This window comes from Micropterus salmoides, unplaced genomic scaffold (assembly GCF_014851395.1).
Source record: "Micropterus salmoides isolate LMB-PRFRI ecotype aquatic unplaced genomic scaffold, ASM1485139v1 Ms_hic_scaffold_13, whole genome shotgun sequence".
NCBI lineage: Eukaryota > Metazoa > Chordata > Actinopteri > Centrarchiformes > Centrarchidae > Micropterus > Micropterus salmoides.
The window spans coordinates 7,219,302-7,232,491 of NW_024040374.1; the positions used below are offsets into that span (position 1 = coordinate 7,219,302).

A 13,190-nucleotide genomic window follows, 5' to 3' on the forward strand; every position below is an offset into this window, starting at 1 on the left:
TAGACCCATATGTTTAGAAACATCGAAAACTTAATAGTCAGCCAAGAGACACTGGAAATGTTTCAAATTAAAGGCTTTGCATTACTTATGGGATCTTTCTCTAGGACTGTACATACATAACTTACTCTGTCAGAGCCTAGAGAGGCTCTCTCTCTCTCTCTCTCTCTCTCTCTCTCTCTCTCTCTCTCTCTCTCTCTCTCTCTCTCCATATATATGTAACCCAATGCTGAGGTGTTAAATATACAGTTAGCAGTTGTGTGTATTTCTTTGACTGAGTAAAGAACAGAAACAGTCCTGAACTTAGGGTCTCTATAAGACTCATATTAGGCATGGTCTTTTAAATGTTCGCTCTTTAATGAGAGGTGAGCGAGATATATGTTTTTTTGTGAATGCCCATGTATGTTTCATTTCTCATGTGTATGTTTATCCAGGGCTCAGCAGGAAAGAAAGGAGCAAGGGGGCTGAGAGGAGCTCCTGGCAGTGAAGTGAGTATCACACCACCTCTACCAAATGCATGGCTCAGAGAGAGACAGCTGGAGCTGTATAATTGAGAGCATTTTTTTGCTGAGATTACCTGTGTGATGATGACACTGCTTAGTATAGGGAAACTGCTGACTACTACTAAGCAAAGTATTGCACGTTTACAAAATGCAGCATATAAAAAGAATGAGAGGAATAGCAATAATAATAAGATCATGTAACTTGTGTTGCTGTTCTCCATTATTAGTTGATGTTATGCATGGGTGTTTGGCAGATATATCCTGAATTATATTCAGGAGAAGCAGAAGAAGCAGAGGCTAGTATGATCAGGAATAATCACAATAGCCAGTGTCGCACCTCAAGAATATGAAACTTGAGTGACAGAATCTAACAACAGACAAAAGGAAAACAGGAAGAATCAACAAACTAAGCAAAAAGTCATCACAAGACACACTGATGACAAGTGATCTCAGTGCAAGTTAAAAACACCACAAAAACCAGAAGTGTACCAAACCCAAAAACATGGACATTGTTGTGGATCACGGTTTTAATGGTACATGGCAACACAATGCATACATACAACTAAATCTGTTGGTTCAGGTCAGGAACAGGGCTGACAAACAACACTTGATTCTCAAGGTTAACCTTGTAAGAATTTCAGATTGGTGGAAACTAATTGGATTTAGTTTTACTGTACAGTCAATCAATGTGCTTTAAGTTGCTCTAAACTTTCCTTTAAGTGTCTAATATTTTGATATATAACTTAATTGATCTGTAATAGGGTGCTGGCAAATATTGTTTGGCTGAGGTCTGCAGGAATGCATCTATTTATCTTTCAGAGGAAGAATCAGGGGGTAGAAACCTGGTATGATAAGAATAGTGATATGGTGCTCATGGTAAATCTGCAAATTACCCCCAGGCCGAGACTGAGATTGAGTGACATTGTCCCTGTTATGGAAATTCTCCAGGGGCCAAGTGGCTTATCTGGACCCGTGGGAATGGAGGGTTACCCAGGGCCGGATGGTCCCCCGGGGCTGATTGGCTTACCAGGATTACCAGGAAAACAAGGACGACAGGTAATTTTATATAGTTTAAATTAGCTACTAATTTATGATTCATTGTGATTTATTCTGAAGTAATAAGGAATGTAAAGAAAATCATGAACATATAAATGAATGGGGTTTCTTTCTTTTCCATTTTTACTTCAATTAGACACGGAGAATCATATGACATTTTGTTATTATCTTCACTTAAATCAAATCCCTCCCTCTCACCGAAGACAGGAATACTGGGTTATAACGGCAACTTCTGTCAATATGTGAATATGAGAATGCACAAAAGTAATTAATGCATCATACTGGATCTTCCTTCACACAACTAGGTCTATTCATCTTGTTTTTATGCAGAATATATCCAGAATGTTCCTGGACCCCCATAATTTCTTATGTTGGTGTCATGTTGCTCTTTTCATGGTAGCTCATCTCACTTTGTTAAAGGAACTTTGGCCTGCTTAAGGGCAATTAGTATTATAGCAAATGCTAACTAGGTTTAAGTATAAAGTTAGTTGAGTTGCTTGCCCATTTAGTCAATTATACATTTGTTAATTATATAAAAGGCAAAGCTCACTGATTTTAAGTGAGCTACAACAGAAGTGATCAGTCAAAATGTAGAATTTTGGAGGTGGGGTTCAAATTTTATAGTTACGTAGCTGACTATGAAGCTGACACTTACGCACACAGGAACCCAGTTAAATGTTACGTCTCATTGTTGCAACATTGTTGCTCAGAATATTTACTTGCATTTGACTGGACTATCACGAGGATGTTTGTTTTGTTGTTCTTAGTGCTACATTTATTTTTAGGAAAGAAGCCAGTGATACACCCTCCTCATCTTTTCCTTTTTATCTCCACAGATTCATCGTCTTTTGCCACATTCATTCAACAAGCATACAGATTGACTAAATATATCTGTATGCTAAATATAGACAATGATAAAGCTCTGTGAATATTGCATACAGCATGTGGACCGGTGGAATAAGTTCAGTATTATCAGCTAAAAACAATCAATAGTCCAAGTAGAAGTGAAAATGCAGCTGCAGACAACTTAAACAGTTTTGTTTTTTGTTCTTAGTTGCATTAGTCTACCTCAGAAAACACCATATATACTGCACTACATTCATGCTAACTTGTACCACACAGGGGTTTTCTTTGACTGCATCTGAGTGTCCAAAGCTTTCCTTCAGCTGTTACCATCTGTAGTTTAGAGATTTAAGTTTTCAGAGATACGGTTGAGACTGACTAATCATTAAATGCCTTGTTTGATTTGATTGGCTTCTTTTGGTTGCGACACAGTGGGTTTATCCAAATAAGTGTGCAGCCAGAGTGGATTTGGATTTCATGCATGAATGTCTTGTCCTTTTCAGCCAAGAGTTGGAAAGCCAAATCCTTTCTGTCTGGCTTTCATATCCACAATGTTGTTGTGTAAATGTCTAGTAAGTCTAATTTTGGCCACAGAAATTATACAGTTTCTCACTAGCAGAGTGAGTCTCATAATCTACGGCTCCTAAATCACACAAAATGCTTTATATAATTTGATACTTGCTGTAAATGTTAAAAATAGGCTTTATTTTATTCACAGATACTTTTTCTTATATGCGAGCTGTTTTTGGAGATAGCAGGTTTCCTTGAGCCAACAGCATGCTTCAGTAGTCAAGAGTTCTTATGTGCTTTTACTACAAAGCATATGAGGCTGTCTCTGCAGAAGAGGTCTTCAATTTCACACCATGTGCTTTCATAGTGGGAAAGATACTGTAATATGGTTTCCTTCTGCCTCTGCTGGCAGGCAGCAGAGTCCCCGCAGAATAGCCCTCATCCTCTTTGTCCTTGTTAGTCATTTTTCCCATAGTGATTGTGAATTATCTTCTTATTCATTGTTTTCCTCATTATCTATTGCATATTAATTTCCATTCAAGTTGCCAGTTGGATGCGTTTGCACAGTGAAAGGGAAATACTTGGATTTGGAGCATTTGTGCTTTTTTTGGGCAGTGTAATAGCGTTGAGCAACAAGAAAGAAATGCAGTAGAGTCATCCTCTGAAATCAAACTATAATCATAATAATATAAAAGCTCACTGTGCATGTGAGGGTTGGATGGGTTAGACTTAATTAAATCTCTGAGTGATGTTATTAAGCTGAGTGGCAGTGGCATTTTCTTATGCAAGTTCTTTACAGCACCTGCAGGTTGGGGGTTCACCCAGTGAACTTACAACAGTGTAATTCAAACCTGCTTCCTAATTTATGCGTTCTTCTCACTGTGTTTGAGGACCATAAGCCGAATGTGAGGCGACAACCTACGCAGTGTGTTATTCTAATATCACTCGCTCCCTTCTGCCTCACCACACTGCTGATGGAGCAGGAAACCGCTGTGGTCTGCGGTGTGAGAAAGCAACTCAGTGACATGGAGTCAGTTTTATGGGTACACTTTGGGAGCATGCGGTCAAAAAGTAAAAGGCCAGCAGACATCAGCACTGTGGTTTACTGTAGTCACTTTATCTGTGACTAAACAACAAATTTAGACATGTGTTTGGATATATTGAAATAAATATTGAAATTGCACATTGAAAATAATTTCATTAATGAATTACTGTCATTATATAGTCCACGAATTTGCTAGCTGTTTTTCATTGAGATACCCTGCACATACACATAGTTGTATTAGTGTTATTCCCTCAAATGAATATGTCCAGGTATTCATCATCAAACAAATAACCACCTTTATTAAAATTTAAATTTCAGTTTTTAAAGGTCATTACAATGTATGTTTTATTTTCCTTGTTTAAAGAACCATACAGCTGGTTTATAATTGTTTGCCTATTTACCATAAATTAACTGTTGAAATCCTTCCTGCTCAGAAGAGTATTAGCTGTTTAAGAGCTACCTTTTAATGCAAGAAACATCCAAATTTACATTATCCTCTTCATAACATCCATGTGTGCTTTTTTGTTTACCAACATTATAAGTCTTCATGAGATTTTAACCTCAAATGAACCTTTAAGATACCATGTGGAGTTTTCTTTACCACTAGTAGTGCTATGGAGTACTACAAGTACACACACATACTGCAGATGGTTTCACGCTATTCTGCTGCACAGAAGAATAATGCTAGCTGTGGACATGGATGTAAACAATGCAGGTTCCAGAATATTTAAAGAATTAGGGGGGAAATCATTTCTTATATTTTTCGTAATACAAAGCTATATTTTAATACAATGATACTCTTTATTCAACATTTTGAATTCACATTGACACAATTTCTTTTAACACAAATTATTGTGTGCATTCAGGGTCAGAGAGGCTTGGTGGGACTGGAGGGAACTGCTGGACGTCCAGGCCCCAGAGGAGAGGTTGGACTTCCTGGACTACCTGGAGAAAGAGGACCACTTGGTCAGAAGGTGAATACAATAAAATCAATAAAAACTGACCTACAAAAATTATTTCTAAATTGTTTCAGTCTGTCCTGACAGAACAAAAATGTCTGTAGTGAAGGACATTCTCCAAGTTCTACTAACAATTTTAACTTCTGACCTTTGTTCTTCAGGGAGAACCAGGCCTGCCAGGGGACAGAGGAGCCTCAGGAATCAAAGGCATGGAGGGGGCTACAGGTGACCAGGGCAGGAAAGGTGACCCGGGACCCAAAGGGCAACCAGTGAGTATATATAGGCATTTGTGAAAAATTTATAATAATTAAATAAATGAAAGTTTGTTTCCATGGCCAGGAATAATTGTGTAACAATAACCATGTTGTAGATACTATGGAAATTCTCAGGCTTATTTTATAGGGATATTGGCATTGGCATTCACACATACAGTATTAACTAAACTGTGCCACAACATCAAGTTGCATCAAGTACAAGTACTATTCACACAATGTACTGCTTAGATTAGATAACAAGACATATTATGTGAACAATCCTCCTTTTGATGTGAATGTTTTCTGTTCTACTCTGTTCTTCTATTCTACTCCTGATGTTTTTTTGTTTGATCCTCAGCTTAATATATTTTCTTTAATGGCCTTTCAAATGTATTTCACACTTTTTTAAGTCATAACACAGTAGATCACTACATTGTTCTTTTTAAATTGATACCATCCCTATGAATGTTCTTGTTAAAAGAGGGTTTTATAAGCATATGGGCATTCTTTAATACCTCTCTAAATATAGCTTCAGGGGTTTAGGTATCCAATCTGTGGTGGGGTTTGAATTGCGTGTGTCTGACACTTTTCCACCCTGAGTGGAGTAACAAATTATCTGGGCGAGACCAGGAATGGAAACATTCTGCCTGTTAAGGCCAAGTTATGTAAGATCCTCACACTCCAGAGACCTGAAAAAGAGGTGGTCCACTTAACTTATGTAACTCCTCAAAGCAGAAGAAAAAGAAACAACATTCAATCCTTTGCTCTCCCCTCCCTCCGCTAGTTTTCTCCATTGATGCTCGTGAAACAGAGAGCAGACTCGGGCCCTTGGGTCAGATCACTTTACACTTTTCAGTTAATAGAGTTTCTCTGTCTCAGTCGTTCGTCCGAAAGCAGAGCTGTCTAGAGGATCTAGATGACTGGCTGTACAAACAAAATGTTTGCCACCCTGGACGACAGACAGTGCTCATGCACAGAATAGGGTACAGACACCTAACCCTACAGTGTGTGTTTCTAAGAGGATGTGTGAATGTGGGCTGGGGCTACAGTATATCCAGACAAAGAGCCTTGTGTGTGCCCCAGTTCTTTTGAAAGGATATTTTCAAAAGGGCGACTTACTGTGTTCCTACTTTGTCTGGAGCTGTAGGTATAAAATGGGATGAAAATCACACAAAAATCAAATCATTTAAAAACCATATACGCACATTCTGTGTACCCTTTCTTATTATATGATGTGTTTGTCAAATGCATACTAAATGTCACAATGACAGTATGAGAAAGACAAGGCTCCATTATTGCTATGATGTTATTGTCTTTTTTGCCTGTAGGGGGAATCTGGAGATCGGGGAATGGTCGGTTTACAGGGCTTTCCAGGGCCAATGGTACGAGACTGAGTAGCTAACGAAGAGATAGAGTATAAAAGATGATAATTGTATGATAAATGTCCCAAAGTATATTGTCTCTGTCTAATGACAGGGAGGGAGTGACAAGACCTCTTTTTCCTTCAAACAGGGGCCAAATGGTGATTTGGGATTGAAAGGCTTCCCTGGCCCTAAAGGCCCAATGGGTAATCTGGTAAGCTTAATAAAAATAGAAACAGTAGGCATACCACTGTGCTTTCTTTTGATGGACTGCTGAGAGTCAAACCCCTGGAATAATATGGAAAGAAATAATAGATTTAGAAGTATGTGTACAGTACACCAGTTGTGTAACTAAGCTTATGTGAAGATACAAACAGGATGTAGACTACACACACTTTTTGTTGTAATTACTTAGGACAACCTGAAGTCTTGTGCGATACATCGTAACTACCTTCTTAACAGTCTCACAGCAGAATGTGTCAATTCATACAGACTTTTTTATCCACCCTCAACTCTGCTGTTTGTTTCAGGGATTCACTGGACCTGTAGGCCCTGAAGGAATGATGGGCCCAATGGGAAAACCTGTAGGTGTCTGCGTGTGTGTGTGTGTGTTTGTGTGTGTGTGTGTAATGAGAATTATATATCGACAAGGCAATCACAAGACAATAATCAGCAAATTATGTGGAACTGAGAAAGATGTTTACACAGTGGAAGCAATAAAACCAGTCTGTTAACTGGCCATGTACTAATTCAAGTTAATGTAGAATGCAGATTGAGATACAATGCTCTGTATGTTTTCATTTTGTTACTTTTCTTTTGCACAGGGGCCAAGGGGTCCAAAGGGAATCAATGGTGAAATGGTAAGATCTGATTTAAGTGGTCAAACACTGAAAAGTCTTTCAGGCTTATTATCTGAAAATGATTTATAGTATGTCTGATTACATGCTGTTAATACTGTGTGATTGTATCATGATTATACTTCACTGAAGTGTGAGACTTTAAAATTCCTTCTTGAGAAAGAATTGTTGGGCCAGTTATCATGGCGCCACCTCAAAGCACATTGTGGGTGTAAAACAGGACCTACTGTATGTGACAAAGACTGTGTTTAAGATGCATGAAAGCTAGCTGGGGTTTAGTGGTAGACTTGTTTATATGACTATCCTAACATCACAGCAGATCTCTATGCAGATCTCTAGCAGAGTCATAGTGAAAGTATGTGGTACTCTATCCGCTGTGGGGCCTTACACTACTCTCAGATCATCTTGTGTAAGCACCGTTGAGGAAATGCCTCGTTAAAACGTTAGCGTGGCAAACCAAAGTGCGAGCTGCGTTTTCACTTCTATATCCCTACTCGCAGTCTATAATGCAAACTGTAGTAAGATTCTCAGATCAGCTTAAATGCCTCTGTAATTTACACAGCCACCCACACACACAGACTGTGTAATTTTAGCCTTTTCTCAAACACTGGTGATGTCAAATACGTGCATACTCTCACATATATAGACGTGAACAACCTGAAACCCGACCAACAGACTTAATAAAGTCCAGGTGCCCCAGCCAGCTACTATAGAACAGTCAACCAGAGGGGGCAGTAAGTAACCACTGTGGTCACAGTCAGATTCCTACTACTCTTTGTCACAGTATCACAGAGAAAGGAGAAGGGAGAAAATGGATCAGTCCCATTCTGCTCATTGTGATGCTGTACTTGTTACTAGTTTAGAGGCTGCCAGAGCAAACGGGACAAAAAGAATACATAATGTATGCATCCTTTTAGCCATTTTAACACTGACTTTCAATGTGTCTCACACTTTCAGGGGCCTCAAGGACCACAGGGAAGTCCAGGACCTAGAGTAAGTGTTAACCTCACCATCACGTTTCAGCTTTATACTACAAATACACTATATATGTAACATACTTAATAAATGTAAAGTTCTGTGACATTTCTTTGACATTGCTCATTTTGATTCAGTCGGTCTAGTCAGACCTTTTAAATGTTGGGCCAGAATGTATAAATTCTCTGCATATAGGACAAATTGGAAATACTAGTGGCATTGCCAAATGGACATAATCTCTTTTATATATATACTATTACTACATTATTACTAATACTAAAAGACTATTCCCTCCCTATAGTGTATCTACAGAGCCCACTGACACAGACATGGTTTACCAAAAAGTGAACTGACCACAGCCGCAATGGGATAATTTTTCACTGTCACTAATTATGTCTGCTCCTTCATTCACCCCTTAGGGACCTCCTGGTGCTCCAGGTCCAACAGTAAGTGCTTCATGTCACTCATGTAGACAGCCGGACAGGATCAGCTAGAAGGCAGGAGTCCTGTTTTTGAGTTTCTTGTAAAAGGCGTAAGATTTAGACGATAAAGTTGCAGAGAAAATTGTCAGGCTCTTGGGAAATTAATAAAAAAAATATATGTAAAATATATATTTTACATTTGACTAAACCCTGTATCTTAATCCTGTTGTATGTTTTAATCTCAGTCTGGCTGTAGAGTAACCCTGTTATCCCAAGCTTTGTGACTGTCCAAACTGCAATAGACTTTTCAGAGAAATAGAGAAAAGTGATAGCAGCCATTTCTCTTGACAGCAGAGCAAGGCCAGGATGTAATAGAGCCAAGGCAAGCATTTTTGTGGACTTATTTGCTAAACGATAGATGAGCCAACAAATCATCCATTTCAGTGATAAGACATGTTAAAAAGAACACTTGTAAGTTTGTTTAGTCGCATTGGCAGAGGAGATCAATGATTAGCCTTCTCTGGCACTGTGATAGAAAGTCTCCTCACATCTCTTATCCGTTATTAGTTCTGGATAAAGTGTAGCTGAATGACCTTTTCCTGTTTGAACGATTCTAAGAACCCAGAAAAAACACTGTATAGATGCCTTTTTTGTTTACACACATTAAGTGATAACTGTAGTGTTTATGCTTGCGTGGAATGTGTTATTCTTCCCCCTACTGAAGTCAGGAATGTGAAGGTTTATTGATGCAAGACTTATTTTACAGATTTTCTCTGGTATTATTCTGTTAAAGTTTTCACTATAAACTGGGCGTGTATCAAAACTGGCACATTGTTAATAAGCCTATGGAATAAAATATTTCAGTAATGAACAGGGCACTGAATGTGTTATGTTTTCATTAAACTGAATGTGTTGATTTTGAATCCACAGAGGCATATATATGATGACTTAGCAGTCTACGGTCTATCTGACTCTAATGCTGCGCTCAGGACGGAGGTAAGGCACTAATACACTCACTCAGTGGACAGGGAATGCTGGATGGATGGCAGATAAATAGGCAGATTTGTTTAAACATCTATTGCAAAGTTCTTTGCAAATTCTGTTTAGCAATTGCTGTTGGTATTGTAACTTTAATGGAGGCACTTAATGTTGGAGTTTAACAGTTGTGTCTTTCACATTCTTAACCAGAGTTTCCAAAACACGGAGATGAGCCTGCCAGACCAGAATACTGAGATACTTAAGACTCTACATTACCTAAGCAGCATAATTGAGAGCATCAGAAAGCCTCTGGGCACACGGGAGAATCCGGCTCGTGTCTGTAAAGATCTGCTTGACTGTCATCACAAGCTTAATGATGGTGAGAGGTTCATCATTTATTCATATGATATTTTCTCTTACAAGACTTACAGCATTTGTAGATATATATTGCATATATATTGCAAATATATTGCATATATTGCATTCCTTTTATAAAATCCCTGTTTTCTCTTTCTATTTGGGGACTTTCAGGTTGGTTCTGGATTGATCCAAACTTGGGCTGTACCTCAGATGCCTTCAAGGTCTTCTGTAACTTTACTGCAGGAGGACAGACCTGTTTATATCCAGTGGCCTCAAATAAGGTAACAGTGAAGTGGTAAACATATCGTTGATGGTGCCAGATAAAATGCTGTTTGAACCCTTATGTTATTGAAGCCTAAATAACTAGACATAGTCATTATTGTCCTATGTTTTGGATGGTGGGGACAGATACAGTATGTGCTCTGTGATTCCCGCCTCTATCCACATCAGTTGATTCTGTGAACCTTTCAACTAATGGTCGATGCCGATATTTAGAGAGCAAGTCGGCAGATAAATAATGCCTATATTAGAACTAAAAGTCATGTATAATTCCATTATTCCATGCAGAGTACAATCTAATATTGATGGTTATCTTTGCCAGTAACGTCTTGTTTTAGATGGAATTGTTATTAATGAATGAAATAAAAAAATACATTGGGTTATGCTGTAGATTTCAGAACGTGACTGGTGTGTTATGGGAGAGTGGGTGTCACCTTGTCAGAAGTGACGTCATTCAACTGTATTATTCTCTACAGTATAACAACATATGTTTGGAGCTAGCCAGTAATGGTATTAGATTAGATCTCATTTAGGAGGATATATCAGCCTCATGAGTGCAGTTATCGGCTGATATTTCAAACTTTTACATAATTACACCCTCAATGCTTCAATTTATGTAACTAGAAACTGCAATAAAACTCTTTATTGCCCTTTACTTTAATAAACGAGACACTGTAGGAAGTTGTATTACAGTTTTTAAAACATTGCAAGTTTATTGTGATAATGATGGCAGACTGATGACACTTCTGTTTTTCTCCACCACAGATGGTGTTTGGTGAAGGGAGAGTCCAAATGAAGTTTCTACATTTAATGAGTACTGAGGCCAGCCACAGCATAACAGTCCACTGCCTAAATGATCCTCCCTACGGAACCACAGACAACTTCAGCTCCACTGGATCCATAGTGCAAGAGAACACCACATTTCGATTTCGTGGCTGGAATAAACAGATGTTTGAAAAAGACACAGTACTTGAACCACATGTGCTACAAGATGAGTGCAAGGTGATGAGCAGGACAGAGGACTGATTCCGTAAATTCTTTTCGCTCAGGTCTACATGAAGTAGGATGAAACAGATTTAAAAACTTGATGTGGTTTTTGATCCGTTGTCTTGGTCTTTAAACTTTGAATTAATTAAATGAAGGATACAGCATAGAATGGAGACTATTTCACAGCAGAAAATTCCACCATAGATCTCTTTTTATGCTTAAGAAACTAGTTATATTAAGTTTATTTATTAGACTTATTTTTATTTATAATTTGAAATACATTTTCAAACATATTCTGTAACTGTATTTGGTGACTCACTTGAATAATGTTTCTTTCTTTTTTTCTCTCCTCCACCGTTCTTCTTTCAGATCCAAGATGGTAGCTGGCACCAGTCACATTTCTTCTTCCATACTCAGGACAGTCGTCAGCTACCTATTGTAGACATACAGGAATTCCCCACATCACAGCCCAATAGTCAGCGGCATATAGAAATCGGTCCAGTCTGCTTTTTCTGACACCAATATCCCCGTCCTGTAACCTATTTACACGAACTACTAAAATGCAAGGCTTCTACAAAAAAATGGCTGCCTACCAAAGAGCATGTGTCCATCAGAGTTTGTCATGTTCCTTGGAAACTGTTAATGGGATCCGTCAGAGCAACAACTGCCCAATGTCAGATCTACATGGAAGAACTCAATCTCTGTGGAACATACAGGCCAAGATGGCCAAAGGAGAACAGTGTATACCGATATTTATCAATAATTGTTTAAAGTATGTTGTGTCAATAATTGTTAGTCAAACGGTGCTTAGGTTGGCTGTATATGGACAGAAATTACTCCCTGATTGCAGGGTAGGGCCTCACTAAGCAGCAGCCTATCCAAACTCCCAAAACTCACACCTCTTTTTCACCCATCACCCCCAAACACTCCCAGAGGCAAGGCCTAACCCGAAGGAGCGTTTCAGGCCCTTACATAGGAGCACTGTCTAACTAAAGGTTTTTATGAGTGCAATAGCATGTGGATAATGTGTGACTGCTTTAAATATTTCATTTTCTTTCAAAGGCTATAATTTACATTGTTTTCATGATATTTTTGTCTTTGGTCCTGCCCAGTTGGACCTGTACATCTTGACAGATGGTGCTCTACCTCTACCTGCTCATTTGCTTTCTCGAATAGTTGCTAATGTTCTTAGCAATGTTAATGTGCTAAAGTTAGTCTCTTTTTTTGCCTGTGTGTTGTATGTACCGGTTACATCAAGATTTGTTATGTTGTATAAGTACTTATTTTGATTTGGTCATTTCTAATTTATGAACCATTTTTTGATACACTACATATTTTTTGTAGCTTTTCCTTCTATGTGGTAGGCTCTTCAGGGGAAACCTATCATTGGTGCTGCAACAAAGAATGAGTCATCAGTGAGTTTTTACATTTCCTGTGTATATATTGACAGCATACTGTTTGTTTATTTATATCCTTTTTGTTTTTTGTTCACATTACTGTACCACAGTAAGTTATACTCTCAGAGAACTATTTGGTCAATCACAACTCAGTCTGAAGAAGTATTTATGTTTAAAAGGTGTGTGTGTGTGTGTGTGTTCACACCTGTGACTGTATGTTTATCATACTCTTATTTCAGTTCATTCAGTGGTGGTTAGGTGGACTGGCAGCTATAGAAGGCCAGAGTCAGAATACACAGACAACACAGTCATCATTAATCTTAAGTTATGCAAATGTGTAAATAATAAATAAGTTGACAAACAAATAAATGGAACATTTTATCCACAAATGGTTGTGTATTTTTTTT

At 38.3% G+C, this 13,190-nt stretch overlaps 1 protein-coding gene across 1 annotated transcript in view; it reads left to right on the forward strand.

Annotated features, from left to right (window-relative positions):
* Positions 1–13,172, forward strand: part of LOC119900379 (collagen alpha-1(XXIV) chain) — a 92,348-nt gene extending 79,176 nt beyond the window's left edge. The window contains exons 46-60 of the mRNA XM_038715258.1: positions 432–485; positions 1,449–1,556; positions 4,821–4,928; positions 5,075–5,182; positions 6,496–6,549; positions 6,680–6,742; positions 7,059–7,112; positions 7,353–7,388; positions 8,343–8,378; positions 8,780–8,806; positions 9,713–9,778; positions 9,971–10,139; positions 10,292–10,401; positions 11,165–11,401; positions 11,756–13,172. Coding sequence (XP_038571186.1) covers positions 432–485; positions 1,449–1,556; positions 4,821–4,928; positions 5,075–5,182; positions 6,496–6,549; positions 6,680–6,742; positions 7,059–7,112; positions 7,353–7,388; positions 8,343–8,378; positions 8,780–8,806; positions 9,713–9,778; positions 9,971–10,139; positions 10,292–10,401; positions 11,165–11,401; positions 11,756–11,902 — 1,377 coding nt within the window. The 3' untranslated portion in view covers positions 11,903–13,172. The remainder of the gene's footprint in view (positions 1–431; positions 486–1,448; positions 1,557–4,820; positions 4,929–5,074; positions 5,183–6,495; positions 6,550–6,679; positions 6,743–7,058; positions 7,113–7,352; positions 7,389–8,342; positions 8,379–8,779; positions 8,807–9,712; positions 9,779–9,970; positions 10,140–10,291; positions 10,402–11,164; positions 11,402–11,755) is intronic.
* Positions 13,173–13,190: the final 18 nt, after the last annotated feature.